Source organism: Passer domesticus, chromosome 1, assembly GCF_036417665.1.
Source record: "Passer domesticus isolate bPasDom1 chromosome 1, bPasDom1.hap1, whole genome shotgun sequence".
Taxonomy (NCBI): Eukaryota; Metazoa; Chordata; class Aves; order Passeriformes; family Passeridae; genus Passer; species Passer domesticus.
The window spans coordinates 12478343-12500332 of NC_087474.1; the positions used below are offsets into that span (position 1 = coordinate 12478343).

At 40.8% G+C, this 21990-nt stretch overlaps 1 protein-coding gene across 9 annotated transcripts in view; it reads right to left on the minus strand.

The window, feature by feature from the left end:
• The window catches only part of CREM (cAMP responsive element modulator), a 34464-nt gene extending 12793 nt beyond the window's left edge, over positions 1-21671 (minus strand). Inside the window, exons 1-7 of one of the 9 annotated variants that reach the window (XM_064394993.1) lie at positions 21484-21554; positions 18496-18575; positions 16578-16690; positions 15908-16025; positions 8287-8433; positions 3338-3429; positions 3107-3195 (exon numbers count right to left, since the gene is read on the minus strand). In XM_064394993.1, coding sequence (XP_064251063.1) covers positions 3107-3195; positions 3338-3429; positions 8287-8433; positions 15908-16025; positions 16578-16618 — 487 coding nt within the window. In that variant the 5' untranslated portion in view covers positions 16619-16690; positions 18496-18575; positions 21484-21554. Of the gene's footprint in view, positions 1-3049; positions 3196-3337; positions 3430-8286; positions 8434-15907; positions 16026-16577; positions 16691-18495; positions 18576-21483 lie in introns of those variants that run through there. The other 8 variants (XM_064394846.1, XM_064394636.1, XM_064394712.1 and 5 more) reach the window with 8 other exon arrangements.
• Between the last annotated feature and the right edge of the window lie 319 nt (positions 21672-21990).

The following is a 21990-nucleotide window of genomic DNA, read 5'->3' on the forward strand; positions in this document are numbered from 1 at the left end:
TTTTTCATGCAGATCATCATGATATGCACAGGCGGCAGGGGGATGGGGAGACTGATTCACACATTCCAACTGAACTAACAACTCTTGCAGATTAGACCACTACCACAGGTGAGGAAGTAACTTTTTTCAGTATTAAATAACCAACGTGACAGAAATACAGCCAGCAGAGAAGGTCTGTAGTCAGATGAGAATACAAGGCTCCCACACAAGACAGCACCCTGTGCAAAACTACCCATCTGCCTGGCAGAAAGATCACACGTGTGTTGATGGAGGTAGCTGGCAAAGACTACATTTTATCTGGTCATGTCAGTCTGTCTGCTTCCATAAGCCTAAGACAAGAAGCTACAAGGAAAAAGGTACTGGGAAACCATGGCAACATACCTTTTTGCCTGGTGAAAATTAAGTAGAGAACAGCCATCAATGCTACTAATAGACAAAAATACATTTGTTTTCCAGAAAAAATTACTTATCAAGTTCTTCCAAAAAGAGTCATCCCAGACATCCAGACATAAACACACAGTCAAAATGATCTTTCCAACTAAATTGCCCTTCCTTTGCAGGAATAGAGAGAACAGTAGAGAAAAAAAGGAACCAGCGAATGTAATAATGTAACACCTCTTTTAAACCAGGGCACAGTGCAGATGGGCACAGTGACACCACAAGGCCAGCTCTTCATTGCCACGGACACTGCACAAGCTTAATGCATAAACCACTGGGTGCCTGCTCAGCAGAACCTGTGCAGCCCATGCTGGCCAGGGACACAGGAGTCCTCAGGCACAGGAACGACAGGCAGAAGCACTGACAGGAGGCATAAAGATGAAAGAGGTACCTGGAGTGACCCTCTGCATCATATCCAGTCAAAAACCAGCACTGGATTTGCTACATTCCCACCCAGTGTTCCTGGTTTTAGCTAACAGCAGTTCCTGAGGATTACAGGCAACCAACAGGATGGATCAGAAATGCTTTAGATCCATGCTTCATATATGTAAAGACCTAGGGGTCAACAGACAAGCTCTCTTCAGCAAGTTCCAAGTTAAGACCCCCTTTATTACAAGGAAATGACCATCCTTGCTACCACCTGGCCTAACCAGAATTAAAATACACAGACTTGGATGAGGTAAAATGTATTTTAACTTACAAAAGTGAACTAAAAAAAAAAATTATCTAATTAATGAACCCATAAATTCAGCAAGAAAAAACTATTTCCAGAAACAAATAGCTCTCAATACAAAGTTTTTGAGCCAAAACCAAGAGAGTCCATAAAGGCTAACATTGCATTTTGAAGCAATGCCCCATTATGATGAGAACCTTAATTATACAGCACATGTTTTATGCTACAACTGTAACTTACTCAAAGAAAAAGCAGCAAAGAACAGAAATCTCCCAAGCTTGGCTTATAGCCAAGTTTAAATTAAGACACATGAGATTTAATTAAATTTTTGTGGATTCTGTTCTCACATTGTCAGTGATGCTCTCTGTTGCTTAATTTTCAGAAGTAAATGTCTGATTGAACAAGAAACCAAAACCTTTGAACTGTGTTATCCACTTTAACACTTCCCTATCACTACTGTTTATAGGTGTGTTCAAATTAAATTATATTCCCTTAAGAATCACCTCCTGCAAGACACTATGGTCAAAGTACAACTTTGGCTTCCCAGAGGAAGCCACGATTAAACCTAAGCTCTAAAATTTCTTAGAAATCCTATAGGTTTACAGTCCCACTTGGTAATACACAGACATTATTACACTTTTTTTAAGCCTTGAAATGGCAAATAGATATATTCTTAATTAAATCTAAACAAAATCAAAAAGCAATTCAAAAATTGAAGAAAATTATTTCATTTTACTTAGTATACAAGAATACATTAATACATGTCAGATTCTGTACTGAATAGTTGTAATTTAGGATGATGGCATTCTTTTCCACAGAAAAGAACACTTCAGATGCTGGACATCACACAGCAAACATTTATTTATGTCTAGAGCTTACAGAAAGGGTAAGAAAAGCAGCCTAGGGGCACAAGCAAAATTACTTTCTATGCTGAAAGAATAGATAGTATAGGCAAATTCTGTCTTCTCACAATTAATAATTAGTTTAGTTGCATAAATTAAAAATAACTGAAGAATTCTAAGGGTGAGTAAAACACAACTAGAGCCATTCTATCCTCTTTTATGTGCCACTGCAGTGTTTTAATAGACTTCCTCTGTTTTCTCATTTCAGGAAAAAAACTCCACAACATTTCTTATGCAATCTTCCTGTCATTATATCAAAGGAAAAACACCTGCACTTTAGTGTGTCTACTTATGAAAATACATGAAAAACCCCTACAAACTGTAGGAGTGAAGCTTTATAAAATGCATAATTTTAAAAAGAGTTATTACAAAGTTATCCAAACCTGATAACTGATTATCTGATTATGTCCAAAGAAACCACAGAGTGCAAGTTATGCAACGCTTCTACTATAAATACAAGAATAAAAATATCCAAAAGCAAATCTATAGAACAGAACTGTGAATGTAACTTTTAACTTGCATTTGGATGTTGTATCAAATGTTGGAAACCATTGTTTAGGTTAATTCTGTGGTGGAAGTGTAGATACTTTAAAACTGGAAACAAAAAGACATAGCTCTTTTAAGAAAGAAAATTGGAACTTAACAAGTAATTTCATACTCCAACCTTACATTTCAAAAAACTCTACTTGCCATTTCATATAATGAATAGCACTAATACATAGCAAATCACAAGAATTTGAAACTGCAATGATTTGTATCATTAAACATCCACATAAAAGTGTCGACATTTTTCCTTTCAGCTGAGCCGAAATGCATAGAAGCTCTACAACAACTAAATTTAGCAGCCAACAAATACTACAAGATTAAAAGTCTATAATCCCCATGTTAGAAAAAATTAATAACAATTACTTAGAAATACAGAATCTCTTATTCTTCTTCATCAAAATCAAACATCCCTACTGCATTATGTAACTCCTAGAAACAAAGCTATGCTATGCACGTTCTGCATCATGACATAGTACATGTGCAAACATACGGTATTGCCCCGTGTTAGTATGATACAGGCTGGTTGGCATGGCCATTGCAGAAATACCAGAAGGCGTTCCTTCATCTTCTGACTTCTCTTCTTCTTCAATCTTCGCTACTGCAGGTGCGTCTGATGAGAGCTCGTTCAAAATTTTTCTAAAAAGAGAATGTAAGTAATTTTATGTGCTTGAAGATCCATACCCATACGAAAATCAAAGAACTGACTTTTATCAGACAGTTTTGCTGTAATAAATAAGATGCCTTTAAAACCAGCAAAACCAAAATGAGAAGTCCTTACCGGTATGAAGGCCTTCTTGAAAGTATTTCCCTACGTTTTTGAGAATCAATTATCACTTCTGATTGTGCAGCTTCATCTGCAATCGATGCTACCTGTAACAGCAAAGTTCCTGAAATTCATAACTTCATTACAAAAATAGCAGCAGAGTATATTTTTTTTAAGATTCCTTCCATGTTTACATATGGGAAGTTTGTCAACTTATTTGTCACTAATCATGTGATTTTGGACTACTTTTTCCAATGCAAATTGCAAATTCTGAAGTTACCCAGACACAGCCACTCAGATAACATCTTCCATTTGAAAAAGGAAAAAGTCAATAAAATCCAGGTTAATTTTTTGTAAATGACACTTAGAAAAAGTACTGGAAACAGACTTCTTTAAATATAAAAATATTATACAATTTAATTAACTCTTAAAGTGAAGTCATATATCTAAAATACAGAATACTGCACTAATGTGCCTTACATGATAATATACAATATAAAAGTTTCTTCATATCACACCAAAGCTATTTAAAAAATAACTTTATTTAAATATACACATTTATTAGACTTACTAATACATTCATAAATGCAAAGGCATTGTTTAGCAATGTTGTACAAGTTTTGGAAGTGCTTTAGAAATCCACAGTATATAATTTTCTCAGACCTTTAATATTTTCATATATTCTTCTTCTCTTAAAATTACTCCAGACAACATTAAGGCCTAGGGCTGAATCACACTCTTGACCAGCACCTATCTTACTACACAGAACTGAAAGTCATTATTGAACAAGGAAAAGGCATTATTTTCTTGGATTCTTTTAACTACTCAAAACTATTGCTGTGCTGAGATTTCAAAACTGAAATAGTGTGAAAATCTTTTCACATGAAGACAGACCAGACTGAAATTTCAGATTAAGCACTTTGTTAAACTAACACTGAACAAACATGATGTAAGAGATTAGAAGACTTCAAGTGTTTGAACCAGCTGCAGTGGAAGCTCAGGGAATACAAGGAAGAGCTCTGGAATTAATGCATCTGCCAGTCCTCAGTGTTTGGTACTAGAAATAAAATCTGCCTGACCTCAACAGAAAATTACTGTCTGGAAGTTTCTGGAAATTTATAGGCCTGGGTCAGCTCAACTCAAACCTTTAGAACACCACCTTGAAGGAACTGCAGGTTATTGCAGAAAAAAATTATCTCTTCACTTGTTAACTTTATTACTTTACACTTCTGTGTAAAAATATTTAATGTAGCCTCATTTGGCTGGGTAATATGCAACAAACATCATTAGAACTCTACATCTGCTACCTAGGCGGTGAGAATTACTTCTGCATGTGTACAGATGATCCAAACCAGACATCAGAGCTGACTGCAGAGATACAGGTGCTTCAAGAAATTTGTATTCCTCCTTTTGCAGGAGACACCACTGCTGAGCAGCAGAAAGAAATCCTGACAGACATTTCCATCCCAATGTGCCTTCAGCAATCTCCTCATGGATCAACCTTCAAGCCTCTGGCATAATCCTTCAGAAGTAAGATTGTATTGCCAGCCAAGTAAGAGCCTGGGCATGCTAACTCAAAACAGAATTTTCATTCTACTGGGTCCTGGGGGTTAATAAATAATCTATTTGTCCCAGGACAGATAGCTTGAAAACAAGACCTCAATTGTCTTTAAATTGTCACATTACCCTAACAGCTACCAAGAGACCTCCTCGTTTGTGAAGATGGCTGAAGAAGGTGGGAGCAGTCATACTTTAGGAAAAAGGTAAGGAAATTACAAGATGATTTAAGCATTTTAATGTGTGTACTGGTTTTGCACAACATGGTTTTTGGTAGCAGAGCGGCCGCAGAGGTGGCTTCTGTGTGAAGCTGCTAGAAGCTTCCCTGATGTCCAGTAAAGCCAATCCCTGATGGCTCTGCAGATGAATGTACCATCAGCCAAGCCCAGGCCAATTAGAGATGGTGGTAACACCTCTGTGTTAACACATTTAGGAAGAAATCAAAGATTGGGAGCACAGTTTCAATTCTAGCCAGAAAAGAGGACAAGGTGAGAACATGTGAGGGAAACAACATGGTGACACCAAGGTCAGTGGAGGAGGAGATGCTCTAGACGCTGGAGCTGAGATTCCTCTGCAGGCCATGGTGAGACCACGGTGAAGCAGCTGTGCCCCTGCAGCCCCTGGGGATCCATGGGGGATGCACAGATCCCTCCACAGCCCATGGGACAGGTGCCCACGCCAGAGCAGGTGGATGCCTGGAGGAGGCTGTGGTCCAGTGGTAAACCCATGGAGAGACAGGTCTTGCTCCCAAGTTGGAACAGCCTGTCCTTGGAGGACTGCACCTTGTGGAAGAGTGACCCATGCCACAGCAGTTTTGGGAGCATTGGTTTGCCCATGGGAGGAACTCACATGCAGCAGTTTTGGGAGGACTGCTGCTCAAGAGATTGGAGCCCTGCTGGAGAACTTAATGGAGAACTGTCTCCCGTGGGAGGGACCCCGGAGTCTCACGGGAGAACAACTTCTCTCCCTGTGCAGCAGAGGAAAGCCTTGGGTGACACACTGACCAAAACCCCCACACTTTGTCTCCCTGCACTGTCAATGGGAAGGAGGGAGGGGCTGGAGGAAAAAAGGTGTCTTCAAAGGCTTGTTTTACTTCTCATTATCCTGCTCTGATTTTGTCAGTTATAAATTCACTTTACATCTTTAAGTTGAGCCTGTTTTGCCATCAGAGTGTTTTCTCCTGGTCTTTATCTCAACTCATGAAATCCTTTGTTAAATTTTCTCTCCTCCACCTAGCTGTAGCAGGGGAGGGTGAGAGAACAACTTTCATGGGGGCCTGGAATTTGGCCAGTGTCAAACCACCACAATGTGGAAGAGGACATTTTCTGCAAGAAATTTCAAAAGCTTTAATTTTCATCATGACAAAGAGAGAAATGAACACTTCAGATCACTCTAATGGCAAACAACCATGTCCATACTGTTAACAAACAAACCATTGTAATTTTTTCCTGGCCATCGTTCAGATTTCAACTTTACCTATTTCAGCTTCATCTGCATTTGAACAAATTTAACTTCAAACTCGTGTTAAGTCTTTCCAAGACCTGATACACTACAGGGGGGAGCAAGCAATAAGTCAAATAATAATTTAAATCTTCCTACAAATAAAACAACATTTAAGAAAACAATAAGGAATGCTATAAATGAATTTTTTCATCTAAAAAACAACATCGTTATGAGAAAAACTTCTGAGCACTTTCCAGTTGAAAATGGCAGATGTTTGAGGGAGAGGTCATGCAAGCTTCAACACCAACCTTCAGCATACTTCTTTATTTCTTTTTTAAACTGATATAATTTCCCAAGTTCCCCACTGTCTGGCAGAGACAAGGCAGCAAGTTAGAGCCAAATGATCTGAAGGAAATTCCAGGTGGCAGGATAGTGTACTGAAAAGGGTCACAGAAGGGCTGAACACCCTCTGTAATGGATTCTTCTACAGCAGCTTCAAGGCCTTTCTTATCCAGATGAAACCAAAGCAAAATCTTGGAACTAACTAGTCAGTATTAATTGGGACAAAACTTTCCTGTTTCTACTCCTTTGGGAAAGGGTGGATAGCCAGAATTCACTCAATACAACAAATAGTTGATTTCCACTCCCCTAAGATGACACAGCAGCAGCTGTCAAGAGATCCCTGAGAAACTTCTCCTCCTGAGCTTTGAAAAAAGTCCTCTATCTTTGCATACATGTCCTGACTGCACTTCCCTGAAACTGGGAATTATTAATGTGCTTATTGAATACAGGTTACTCAGGAAAATTACAGTTAGAAAGAATTCCAATTAAAAAAAAGTATTTACCTTGAATAATCTGTTCTGACTTCAAGTTTGATCAAGTATTGGCACCTACCGCATCTCTTTCCATAGTGATCTAGGATTTCAAAACCTTGAGGTGCCATCATCTACACCTACTGCTCAACAATAAAATATTCATTATCTGATCATGGTTTTATTATTTTTCTCAAATATAAATCCTACTTATATATGTCTTTTTGTTTATTATACTGGAAAGTTACCAAGAAGCCTCTAACATTAAAGATGGCTTCTCAAGACCGACAACACATGGCTCTTCCTTAACTTGGCCACAGGTAAAATCCTTCCCTCCTAACAGGGAGAGGTGTATCACCTCTCTTACCAGAAATATCAACTGTATCTGCAAAAAGCAATTCAGCTGACATTTCCCAGATTTTAATTAAACTGGAGCAGAGGCCTTCCTTGCATCAAGAAAAACACCAATGGGAGACCAAGCAATTTTCAAAACACGCAAGTTCATTCTCTCTTGCCTTTTCTAATTTTTAAAAACTCTGAAAAGTCTTACATGTTTTGTACCAATCCCTGTTTTCTAGTTCCAGTAACTTTAAACACATGACCATTTGCCACACAAATGTGTGTTTTGAGGCTGCCCATATTTTTGGTATCTACATATCCGCAGCCACAAAAAGCAATACAAGATGCTCTAGCAGGGTCTGATAGGGGCTACAAACAAGGAACCACTTGATACAATACACTTACTTCTACTATGCCCAGACCCTTTTCAATAATAAAATAGGAGATACTTCAGAATTTATGAGTTCATAGCCTCATTAGAAATGTTATGTGAATAGAATTTAACAGAATTTTATAACTGCAGGATACACTGAAGTAAGGCCATGTTATGACACAAATTTGCTATTGCGTAAGTTCAGACACAAGTTCCAAGACAATTTCTTATAAGATAAACAGGAAGCATTAAGGAATTGCTACACAATGCTTGTAGAGCTGCTCCTGGTTGGAAGTTTGCCACCTTTCCCCCTGCTGTTTCCTGTGCCATCTGAGTAAATCTTGCAGCAGTGGTTAGAATGAAGAGAAACTGAAGATGGCTTGGGAAAAGAATTATGAGGTACCAAATATTCATGAAAATGTAACAATAAAAAAGCTAACCTGAACAGCTTGCATGTGTGGTGACTGAATGACTGAGGGCTGTGTGGCTTGAATGACACCCTGGACATGAACAGTTTGACCAGAAGGCAACTGCACTAGAGTTACAGCTGGAGATCCTCTTCCAGCACTGGAAGCAGCTACAGAAACCTGCAAAAATTACAATCATCATGTGTAAGTAAGATGCCTTAAGACTTCAGCAAATGCTTCTAGAAGTGATAGCCAAAACAGACTGGTTTTGTTGACACATCTAAAATAGCTTAGATGTAGATAATTATCACACACACACACAAATACATTATTTTACTGGTAAAACTACCAAAGGCATGTACCTTTTCAAATGGTCTGGAAAGTTTAAAACTGTACTCTAACAAACTGCAATGATTTGGGTTTTTTCCCTCCAGAGACTTTGCATTTTCTTTTCAATCAAAAAAAAAACCCCAACCCTCAGCCATCGCACACCAGATCTGTTGTTGCCAGCATGAAAGTTAGGAAGAACCTCCAGAAATGTAACAAAACCCATGTATATTCACTGGAGTGGAATGTCACTGCAACAACATAAAGGGCAGAATGTTCTTAGGAAGAAAAAATTTAGAACTGCTTTAGTTTTGTTTTGCTTATTAGGTAAGAAGTTATGCTTTTCAGATGGATGTCACAAGAGACATGAGAATTCTTCAGATAGTGAAAAATCATCCTGTTAAATAAAGCCATACAAGGATCTGTAAACTGATTTAGTTTAGCAGACTCTTGTTCCATATATAATTTTATATATCAATAAAAAGAGAGCTGGAGTGTATCAGTGCTTCAAACAATAACAAAAATAAGGAACAGCTGAATCTTCTCTAAGCCTAGCACAGCCACAGAACAGCTTTCCCCATCCTGTGACTCTCAGCCTTCAGTGCTGAGGATGAATGGGTTGAGAAACAGCTCAACACCTATGGGCTAAGAAATAGTTCAATATTTCTGCTGTCACTGTTAAATCTATTAACAGAAACAAGCAGTGACACAAAGGGAAAACACTATGATTGGTCTCAATTTACGTGATTAAACATCTCTCAACTCAGAAAAGGAAGACAATGACAACATAAATCATATCATAAAAAGAAATGCTGTGTTTTTTCAATTAAACTGCACTGAAAAGTCTTATTTCTATATTCTGCAATTCAACAATAAAATCAGACTCAAATATAAAATTCTGTTATTCCCTTCTTAGCTTCATTCGCAGCTCCAAAGGTAGCTGGTATGAGCAGTAAACATAAAACAAGGACAGAGTAAGAAGAAAAACATGAAAAATGCCGAATATTCAAAAAAAAACAGTTAAAGAAACTTTTGTAATTTTTTACATATTTACACTGAGGTGTTTTTTTTAAAATCCAAATATAAAAGTAGTTTTCATTCCTGATCCATAAGACATTGCTTGTGTAGGAAATAATCCCCTTCTTGAAGGAAGTAAAACATTTTAACTACTATTAAGATGCACTGCTATCAAAAAGTCCTGATGTTGGTTCAAATTACCTTGAAGAAATAATGTTTCTAGGAAACTAAGACAGGATCTTGTCAACATTTACTATGCAATTGTTCAATGTTGTAGGAAACTGAACCACTTTTCAGAAAACAGAACAATTCAGGGCATTTTTAACCCTGAAATTAGTTCCTTAAATAATTATTTAAATGGCATGAAAGAGTAACAGGGAAACATGGAAACATACAAACCTGCTTCACAACCTATTCAACAAATATTAATATTACAAGAAATTTATCAGAAATAGATATTTGAGATTAAGCTCCAGAAAGTCTCAAAGAGTATGATCTATTTTGTGGCAAAGCTTACATCCTAAACCCCAGCTTCAAGCAGCTATCACAGAACAGTCTAAATGTTTACAAAGCATGCTCACTTTTCAAAACATTATAAAGGCAATTTCACCAAACCTTTCCATTTACTGCTATCTTTGTGAGAATTGCCATTTGATACAATACTCAGTGGGTCAGAAAGAACTGAGTACAGCCATAAAACAGTAAAAGGTGAACAGTTCACAAGTTTCTTTTTGGTGCACAATGGGTCTGTCACACATAATCAGGAAATAATCCAGTACTAGAGATTAAGAAACTACATTCATTTTAAAGCTCCTTATTCAGTATAACCCCACAGGGGAAAAAAAAAATAAAATAGAGAGAGAGAGAGAACTTCTTTCAGCTAATACTCTTTTGGACTAAAGTTTAAAGGAGAAATTGTTTTGTTCCCATTAATTCAGATATGAAATTAAATGAAGGGGTTTAAGTGCTAAGGGAAAAGGAGATGGTACTATTATAAAATTTTCAAGGTTCATATTCTGCATCTCTTTTATAGATATTGGAAATTATTATTAGAATTTTGATTCAGATTTTCCCTTTACAGTTTTGAAGCTGAATATTCCTGCATCAACTGAAATACTAGAACATTTTCATGCTATCATGTGTAAATCCTGACTGAAACAGACTTGGCAAAGAAATTTCTTTCTGACATCAGTGATGAGCAATGCTACCTTTAACATCATTACTTCAAGGACTGTCTGGCACAGCAACTCAAAACAATCTACAGAGGCAACTCAGGAACACAGAGGCTGAGGGGAAGCTTAACACATCCCACGGGTTCTATGCTCCTAGCCATGCAATAGTCACGTCCAATAGCTTCAATAAATATCAACCACACAATCCATAATAGCAGTATGGCCCCATATTTCAGGTATTTGGAAATGAGAGTGCTCCCTCTCCTACCTGGGGAGAGAAAGGTAGCCAGCAAGAATGACCTTCCTGCTGAGGCACACACTCTTGCAGAGAAAGAGGCTGCCCATCATTTATCTAACTCCAAGATACATGGTCCATCTGAACAGTTATCCTGGATGTCCTGTGAACGTCAGATATCCTTTCCCTGCTGAGTACTACAGAGGTTACCTTCACATTCAACCCCTCATAGCTTCAGCATTGCCAAATGAAGAATTCAGGACACTGGCCCATCTCATTTCTGCCCCTGCTTAGACTCTAAATACTACAAGGATTCTAGAAGTAAAGTGAAAAGCAATTCTGGAGAAGGAAAAGTCAAGGCAAATGCACACTGGATTCACCTAATAAAGGATCAAAGGACTGGTCCCACTTGAGCACCAAGTAGCCTCTATGAGAAAAAGCTGGAGACAGATGTTTTGACCAAAACCTCTGCCAAAACAGCAGCATCTACTTTTAAGGAAAACAAGGTTAGGCTGACTCCAGACATTTGGTGCCACCATACCCTTCAGGAAGCACAAAATGGTGACATAGCTGCACGTTTATAATCCTCTAACATCAGCTTTGCTAAATGGCCAGCATTTGCATTTGGCAGGCTGGTTTTAGAACCTTTACTTACAACAGCCTAGCAAACTCCCACAGCTCTCAATCTCTAGGGAGTAAGATTTAACAGTTTCATATCAAGAGCCCACAAGGACAAGCCCCCAAAGTGCTAAACTTGAACGGTCACAGCTTGCAACAGCTATGCACTCCAGGCTCTGAAAATCTCCCTGAAAGTCTCCCTACGCTCTCTGACAGCACTTCTCACATTGCAAATCCTGACATATGTCTAACTCAGGGCCAGCACCAAGAGGTCAGCAGATGGTATCTCAGACAAGGTCAGCAGACAGCCCTACTGATAGACAGCATGACAAGGTTAACAAAAAGTGAATCAAAGAGGAGCCCATCAAGCTGTAGGATTAAAGAAAAAAAGAAAACACAACTGAAAGTGTTTTTATCAAACCTGAGAAGGGCTAAAGTACATTGATCTTACATTGTTACAGTTATATTTAGTGTAGCTGAGCACAGGGCAACACAGAATGCAGTATGGCTTCTAGAAATCTTGCAAAAGGAACATCCTATTTCTCTTTGAATACTATTGCAGATTTAAATCTTCCAAGATGTAAGTTTGACTATCATCACTATCAGAATATTCCAATACAAGTTAACTTCTTTAGAAGTGCAGCTCTATACACAGCAACAGATGATCTGTGCATGTGAGACAACCCATGGAGCACATCTCAAAACAGGCTGAGAAATTTTCCATCTCACACCTCTGCTCCTCCCTCAAAGACATCAAGTTTTTGCACAGGTGTTTGGCACATCTCCAACAGCTTCTAAAGACATCCACCAATTATTTTACTTTCTTACCCATTTATTCTGGCATCTGGATCACAAAATCATTACCATGTCAATTAATCAACTGGCTAACAGTGACAGATGCAAGAAATGCAACTATAAACTGATTCTATAGTAGGACATTTTATTTTAAAAAATAACCATTTAATGGACAAAATGGTTTGTCCTTTGCTAGTTTCAAATTTACTAATTTTTGCTTTAGTATAAAAAGTAATTTTACTTTCAGCAGCAAAAAAATGCAGGAGAATACAGAATTATCTATGATACAAGCTAAGAAAAGAATGCAAACACTATTTTTTCCTCTACAAATACTGTATAATAGGTCCTTCTTAGCATTGGAGGTCACCCCATCACACCATAGTGCTCCAGCCCACACATTCTTAATGTCTCCTCTCTCTCCCAACAGGGGAGACATTAAAAATGCTTCAGCACAAAACAATTCCTGCCCTGTGTAGTACCTGCTCCATCCTTTTAAAACTAAATGGCAGGTATTTCTTTTAAAAGCCTATAGAGGAGAGGAAAATAAGTCAGCTGCCCTCCAAAGCAGAAGGAAAAAAAAAGTGCCGACCTCCTATGTAATTGTATCCCTCAGCATTTTTCTAGTCACTCCCTGGCCAAAGTCATAATTCAATTAAATATCAAGCATATTAAAAACCATTACATTCCATCTGGACATAAAAACTCCACCTGTTTTACAGGAAGGGCAGTCACCTGTTGGTACAGATGCCCAGGGAGGTTCTAGAGACTCCATCCTTGGAGACATTTACATCCCAGGCAGACACAGTTCTCCTGACACTGCTTGCACAGGCAGGTCAGACTAGACAATCTTAAAAGGTTCCTCCCAAGCTTGACCCTTCTACAATTATTTGATAATACACAGAAAACCACAAATTAAAAGACAGTGCATTAAAATGTTTTACTTCTGACTGACCAAAACCAAGGCTGAACAAATATTTTGTTAGAAAAAACACAAACAAAGCTTCCATCTCCCCACTCCCTAAGAGATATTTGAAAAGGAGCCCTCAGTTTCAGGGACCAGGCATTTTTGCTCACAGTAAGAATCAAGTCATTCTTTTATACTATTTCTGCATATTTGCAACAAAATTATTAGGAGAGAGGAGTGGAAGTTGGCCAAAATGCTTCGGTCACTTGTAGTAGTTAACCTCCCTGAACTGCACTCCTCCCCAGGCCAAAGAGAAAGAAGGGATCTGTGATTCTCTGTAATAGTCAAAATACACAGGCATAGCCACAAATTCCTCAGAAACACACAAACTAAACTTCCCATCTGGACGACCACAAAACCAGTCACATGTCCCATACAGGGGCCTCCAGCGAGCTTTAACCTCTCAACACCCAGGCCCAACTCTCCATGATAAAGTGCCTCACCTTCCAAGCCAGCCAGGTAGGCACACAGGCTACGAAAATCCTGCTCATCTTAAGCCAAAGGAGCGTCTCAAAGGCCTGGCAGCAGGGAGTGCTCTGCCTGGGCAGTTCCACCACAACAAATGCTGTGGCAGAGCTGCCTGAAGGCACTGAGGGCGTGTGGGGGCTGCAGGCCCAGGAGCCAGCGGCTGAGGAGATGGACACAGGCCCGGAGCCCTTGGAGAGTGACAGCAGCACCAACCCCGCTTGTCTGGGAGCCCAGGAGAGGGATGGCAGCTCCAACCCTGCCTGTCTGGGAGCCCAGGAGAGGGATGGCAGCTCCAACCCTGCTTGTCTGGGAGCCCAGGAGAGGGATGGCAGCTCCAACCCTGCCTGTCTGGGAGCCCAGGAGAGGGATGGCAGCTCCAACCCTGCTTGTCTGGGAGCCCAGGAGAGGGATGGCAGCTCCAACCCTGCCTGTCTGGGAGCCCAGGAGAGGGATGGCAGCTCCAACCCTGCCTGTCTGGGAGCCCAGGAGAGGGATGGCAGCTCCAACCCTGCCTGTCTGGGAGCCCAGGAGAGGGATGGCAGCTCCAACCCTGCTTGTCTGGGAGCCCAGGAGAGGGATGGCAGCTCCAACCCTGCTTGTATGGGAGCCCAGGAGAGGGATGGCAGCACCAACAGCTCCAGGACAGCTCTCTGAGCCATCTGACCAGAACCAGACTCCACTCCAGACTGTTACATGCAGCCCTCAAACTGAGATACAAGTTTTGGTTCAGTGTTAATCGAAGGAGATCCATCAATACTTCAGAGTTACTCATTTTAACCAGAAGGTATGAGACCCATACCCCGTACAGCTGAACATTCACACACAGTACTCAAGTATTAAATGCAGACAAACACAAAAGGTGTTATACATGGCACAATACAGGAGTGCAAAAACTCTCCTGCAGTGTTAGGGACACCTTTGTCTCTGAATCAACATTAAAACCAACATTAAAAATCCCAAGTGACAGAATTCACAGATGCCTTCTCCAGAGACTACTGCACAAGCCAATATATTTTACACATCAATCATCCTATGAAAATTTGAAGAAATGAGGGGATGACATCAACAGAGCAAACAAAATAAATTCTTAAAAGAAAAAAAGAAAAAACTGAACAAGCAATATTCCCAGTGCTGCATGCATCAAAACCAACAAACAAAGGTTGATAAATATCTTGCAGTCTACTTTGTGTCTGAAGATCTAACAAAAAGAGCAGCTGTTTTCAGTTTTTAAAATGTATCTATAACGTAAATCAAGTATCTAACAGAACAAATACATGGCATCAAATCTTAGCAAATAACTTCAAACTTCCAATGATGGAAAAATTTGGTAAGACATGTTTTAAAATCAGTTTTCTCATTTAACAAAGAGCTTTTGAAGATCCTTTTTAGCGGTCCATACACTTTTCTGAAGCTATAAATCTCAGTACTGTCAGGAACACTATTTCTCTCAAATGCTGAATATAACGGTACATTTTTTAATGTTTGAGAATTGTTACTATATAATCTTCTATCCATTAACAACCAAACAATAATCCATAGAAAACATGTGAAGTATGCTTTTAGAAGTCCAGACACTGTCATTGGATACAAAGGGATGAAACAAAACAAGCACACTTGCAACTAAAATTGCAATTAAATCAAATACAAAAACTGGAACTAGGAGAGAACCATGGCTATTTTTATTCATGTTTCCATTTTTGTTATACAACACATCTTCAAGATACACAAATGGTTTAGATATGTTTGATCTTGTAGCCCCCTGAATTCTTTAAGACTGTATCCCATCTCTATGACAATCACCTTGTGAAAGTGAAAGGAAAAAACCCCTTTGTCTACTGATCACTCTTATCTTAAAGGGCTTTTAACAAATCTGATGTTATATTAGTCCTTTGTTAACTACTGAAGGCATATTTTCCAGTACACCTTTGCTATATTTTTCCTATTTAATACCAAGACTTATAAAACATGAGAATACCATAAAAATTGATCATTTAAAAATCATAGCAGCTCTGAATATCACTTCATTGATTCTTTTCATCTTTCCACATTTCAACTTACCTCAGATCCTGAAGAAATCTGATTCTGGCCTGGCTGATTCTGAAGGTGACCAGCACTTCTCTCTGTCAGAGAATCCACTGCATTGTCATCCTGTTCAACCATTTCCATGGTCATCAGTCTAAAAGTAAGTACACACATATTAAATACCTCAGTAGAGGGAGGTGTATCAGGCAGCTAGGGAGAGTAATTCCCAATTATTTTATATTTGGAGCAGACAGAAAATAACTATGTTTCTGTCAAAATGAAGTCCTTTCTTCATTCCCCTGTACTAAAATATTCACTGATATAGCCAGGAGCTCTAAAACAAGTATTTTGGAAAACTGCAGGGAGGGGAAATTCTGGAGATGGTTCTCAGGGAGGGACAAGCAGAGTCCCAGGGTCCCATGTGATGCTGGCTATGCTGCCCACAGAAGGTCCCTTCAGCCTTATGGGCTGCTACAGCCCTGCTGAACCTCCCAAGATGCCTGTTCCCTGCTGGCATCTACACTTGAGTTGTCTGTAAACTACTCATGGCTCAAGAGCCACAACAATTCTCACTTTACAGGTTTAAAAGTAGGATAAATTTCATTGAAAACTAAGAACTTGCTGACCCTCAATTTAAACTAAGACTAAACTTCATAGAGAAAACTTCCCAATCTGCTACATATCTGCTATATAAAAATGCAATTACCTGACAGCTCCTTTTCGATATTTCTTGGCACACTTAGTCATAATGGAAGGTGTGAGTTTTAAAACAAGAGCTTGGATCTCTTCGGCTCCCTTCCTCTCCTACCAAACCCTGCACTGAAGGTGCAACATTGAACAGGTGATGTCAAACATTGCCATGGCAACAGGTCAGTTTACAAACAGAACAGACACGGGATAGGGTCAGGTAGAGGCAGGCAGGGCGCCCTGCAGGCACGCTCCCACCTACACCCGACTTACACAACCACCGACAGCCTCAGAAGGAAGACATGAATTAGCTGAGAGATGTAAGAGGCAGCAAATCTCGGTTCCCCAGGTTCAGTTTCTGTAACTAGGGGATGGCAAGCCTGACTGAGGCCAAAGTTCAATTATTTTAACTGGCTGAGAGTTTCTTTGGCTTCTTCTCAGGACTTAGACTGAGAAATGCAAGAGGCAGGCAAGGACTGCTACCCACCTGACTCTGAGGCTTTGGAATTAAGACCCTCTTATAAGTTAATTACATTCAATCAAATTAAATGTAAACCAAACTCCTTTTGTGGCAGTATTTTACAGAACATTCCACAATCTTTGAAAAGAATAGTTTTTATTAGTTTTTTTAAAATCAAAATTTGCCCAAAATAAAGGCATGGAAATATGGAAAGATACCCAGTCAAAGCATATTTCTAGCTTATATGTCTCGAATGGTACTTTATTGACCAGACTTAACAGTACTATAGCTTATGGTATCAAAGATGCAAAACAATTCAACATTTTATAGGTTAACCTGAGTATTTCTGCTCAGAGAAGTTACATACCCTATGCCAGTATCAATTCAGATTAGAATCACAGGAAGCTATTTTACACCTAAAATCTTTCTACATTTTTCTCTTGTAGTTACCACTAATTACCTTTTTTTTTTTAGATACAAGTTAATTAAATATCTACTGAAATTCACCAAAGTCTAACAGCTCTGGGGAAAATGTTTTCACCAAGCTTTTCACCATAACTTTCTATAGAGGATGTTACCTAATTAAAATATTCTAGTTATATACCTGTGCAGTATAATAATAAAGTAGGGAAAAAAAGTTCGTCCTTTGTAAACTAGAGTCACCCATAAAGTCTCAAATATGAAAGGTCTATGTAGTTCTTGTAAACAGCTCACACACATAAGAATAAATAATACCCAGGTACTGGCAACATATTCATTGTAATCTCTTCCTAAAGATGGGAATATAGTCAGAATTAATTCATTTTATGAAGGCCCTGAAATATTTTTGTATCCAGAGCCATCTGTCACAGAAAACCCACTGTTGAAGAAAAACATAAAATACTAAAAACAAACAACATAAAACCCAAAGTACTTTTATTCCCACTGAATAAATTTCATAGAAATTTTACCCAAAAAGTATCATTTTTCACCTTGGAAAAAATTTAGTTCCTGATTTTTAGCTTAATTTCTCACTGATTGCAGAACAGTATAAAAATGTATTTACTTCTACTACTTTATCAGGATTTTTCTCCCCAAGACCTTTCATTTGTAGTGCTGCACTAAGTTAGCAAAAAGCTACAAAAAAAAAACATTAGTGCAGCAAAAAATCTAACAAAGTTATTTTTCATGTTTTGCAAAATGCAGTGCAGAGAAAGGGGTGTATTTTTGATTATTTATCTTTAATTAGAAAAACAACAGCAAGAACGATACATGTCAGTGGAGTGACAAACATAATTAAGATTTATTATATACTTGGAAAACTCCAGAATTTATATAGATTTTCCATCTATAATTGTGTATATTCTGACTCTCAATATAGATGATTACTTAATTGGAATATTTAGCAGGGTGGAGTAAAGTCTGAAAATTTGACTTCCATAAAATGCAATCACTACTCTGAAACATAGCAAAATACTTTTCCTAGATAAGCTCAAACCTGCTTCTTTTTGACAACCTCTGTGACCAAATAGTGACTTGACTTAAAACAACATCCAAATATAAAGATCCAATCACAGCCTAAAAAAAAAAACAAAACAAAAATAATGAAGTATATGAGTAATTTTAAAAGATACATGAGCTACCTTGGCATGAAACTTCAGTGAGAATGATGACTTAAGACAAACTAGCACATTAGTATCACGATTCAGACAGGTTACAAGATTAGGACTGACAGACACAACCATGGGATCAGGGGCAGGCAGGAGCAGGTCAGCAGCAGTCACTTGAGCCCACAGGGTCAGAGGTGGCACAGTCACACTGAGCGGTGCCAGCTCATGTGGGCTCGTACACAGAGCAAACCAGGCACGCCAAGGAACTCCTGAATTTCAGACTAGGCTGTCACTGTCTTCAGAGCACTTTTATAACCTGAATTGTACAGGGGTTTTATTTCCGGTACTACACATCAGGTCAACATGAACACATCAAACTTTTTAATACATACAAAGAAAAAATACTGAGCAATACTATAACTAAACTTTTTCTAAAACATCAGCAATACAGACTGTGGAATGAAACTGTTACTAATCCAATTCAGAAAACAGTTTCCACACACATCACACTCAATCAGTCTGCATTGCAAGCAAATTGTAACATATTCATTGCTATTAAGTTTCCAAGAAAGAAAAACAGAATTTTCCACCAAGCCCTTAAAATCTTTACAAAAGTCTATCAGTAGCAGTACACATCAAAGTTTACACAACCTTCCTTCTATTTTGAAAGGAATACTAAGCAAATAGTTTAAAGTAAGTGGCCTTGGGTCATGTTTAAAATTACATTATGTTTTTCTTCATTGTATTACTAATTACATACAAGTTTTAGTCTTATACTCATTATTAATACATCTTTTAGTTACTTAGTTAATACATTTTTATCTTAGTTACTCACAAAGACTGAACAATAATTTTAAATACTAGTTTGGATTTTTAAATTGATAAACATGTTACACCTCTGCACACACATAAAAAGGGACAAGAATGGTTTTCCGTAACGAAGCAAAGATACCTGCTTCTTCCTACAACACTGCAAAGAGATGTTCAGGATCTGGCAGGAAGTGTAACTGTTTTCAAACTTGACCATTTCAATATATATAAGCACATGTTTACTGGAGTCACTGGGACTAATGGACAGCAGGTCAGTGATCAGTAGCAGATAAACACTGATTAAGATTATGCATACAGTGCACATCAAAAGCTTCTTCAACTGCGATCAGATGAACCACCCCTGACAGGAGAAATCTGACAGATGGAATCAGCTAGAGGAAAACAGAAAATCTTTCCTAGAAAATTCAAAGCAATTTACAGCTAAAGGTGTTAATTCTTTATATTTTTGCCCATAGGTAAGAGATAAAGGATAGCATCCCTAACAAGACATGTTCTTTTGCTATAAAGAGCACAAGAAATCATTTCACTCCTCCCAGTACTGCTGTTTATTTTACATCACTGCATATCAACATAATATTTAATGTCTATTGATGAAATTACACTGTGAAAGCAGACTGCTATAGTATTTTGTATAACTGGAAGTGTGTGACTGCCTAAATAAATACCCAGAGCCATTTTTAAAACCAACTTTTTTATTTCAACCATCCTTTATACATCAGGGGACTGCTTACAAATGTAGTTTGATATAAAGAAAATCAATCATAAGGGGCTAAAAAATATGTTTCAGCCCTTGCTCCAAATCTCTTTGAAGGTTTCTATTCACAGGGGAGTACCAGAAAGCAAAAATGTGAATTTACAAACACCTGTTTAGCATTTATTGATGACCCGACAGCGAGTGTGGAAACTCTCAGAATACACTTGTTTCAGACATTGTGTTTTGTATCAGCTCTGTAATAACTGTTTTACCACCCTGGTGGCATGAAGGACACCAGCTGATAAGGGGATCGCAGAATTCAGTCAAGTAAAACGTGCAACAGTACAACAGACCCGATTCTGACAGTGCAAACTTCAGTTTTCAGTACCACCAGAAGCTTCACCACTAAGGTTCTTGTGTCTCCTACACTCTTATTTCCCTATTTTCTTCTCTGAACACCTCAACTAAACCCCAAACTCTTACAACCCCAACATGCCATTACTCTAAGCACAGGCAATGCTACCTGGCCACCCGGCACCTGCCGCCCCAACCACGCAGACACTGCAGCGGCTGTGAGCGGACACGCGGCCCTTCAGAGGGACCCAGCCAGGCCCGGGGCAGGCCAGAGGATCAATCACCATCAGCCCCCGTGGCATCCCTTAACACGCGGCTGCACTCAGCACCAAAAATGGTGCTGTCACAGCAGTGGGGGATGAAGACAAAAGTTTCAAGCAAGACTTCGGACTCACGAAGCCCACTGTGATCCCTCCCCACTTGTTCTGACCCAGCTCCGAAAGCCCTGTGGGCAAGGTTATAACCGGGAGTAACGGACTGAGGGGCAAACGCCACCGGGCACCGCCGCTCCGCTCGGCCGGGGCAGCCCCGCCGAGACCCCAGGACGGGCCGTCCGGGGCGCTCTGCCCGCAGCGGGCAGGCGCTGCCCCCGCTCCGAGCCGCAACGCCGGGCGAGCCGAGCCGGTTTCCCGAGCCAGCGCTGGAGCCACCGCCTGCCGGAGCCCGGCGAACGGGCAGCGGAGCCGGCGCTCCGCGCAGCCCTTCCGGCATTCCCGGGACGCGCAGCCGCCTCGGGGCCGCCTCACGGCGCCGTGCGGGCTCCGCGCGGCCGCCCCTGAGCGCAGCGCGCTCTCGGCTGCAGACGGGGACGCGCCCCCGCCGCCTCCCGCGCGCTCCCGCGGCGGGGCTGAGCCAAGCGCGGCACAGCGCCCCCCGCCTGCCCTGCCCTTGCCTGCCCTGCCCGCCGCGCCGCCCGCTGCCCTCCGCGCTGCCCTGCTCCCGGCCCGCGGGGGGTCGGGCTGCGCGCACACGTGTCCCCGCCCCCTCCCGCACTCACCCGCCGCCCTGTACGTGCTGCCCCCGTCACAGGGGGTGGGGGGGACCGGGCCGGGCGGAGCCGCACGTCGGTCTCACGTCAGCGCTGATGCAGCCGCGCCGCCGCGGGGGCGCCGAGGAAATGGCGTCTGTGGGGCCTCCCAGCGCCAGCGGCCGCGGCGGGAGGCGGAGCCGCGCGCGGGCGGCGGTGCCGGGCGGCCGCGGGGCGCAACGGCCGCGGCGCTGACCAACCGCCGCCGCGGGGCCCCCGCCGGCGCCGCCCATTGGCCGGGGCGGGACGCGCCGCGGTGCGGGCGGGGCGGCCCCGCGCCGCCGGAGGCGGGGGGCGGCCGGTAACAGCCGCGGCAGCCGCGGGCCCGCCGCGCTCCCCGCGCCGCGCTCCGGGCGGGCGATAGCGGTGCCGGCCGGGCCCCGCCGATAAGGGCGGTTGGCTGGGCTCCCCCGCAGGGTCCAGCCCCCGCTGTCCCCGCGCTGACCTAGGGAAGGGACGCGGCACAAGCCCCGGTTG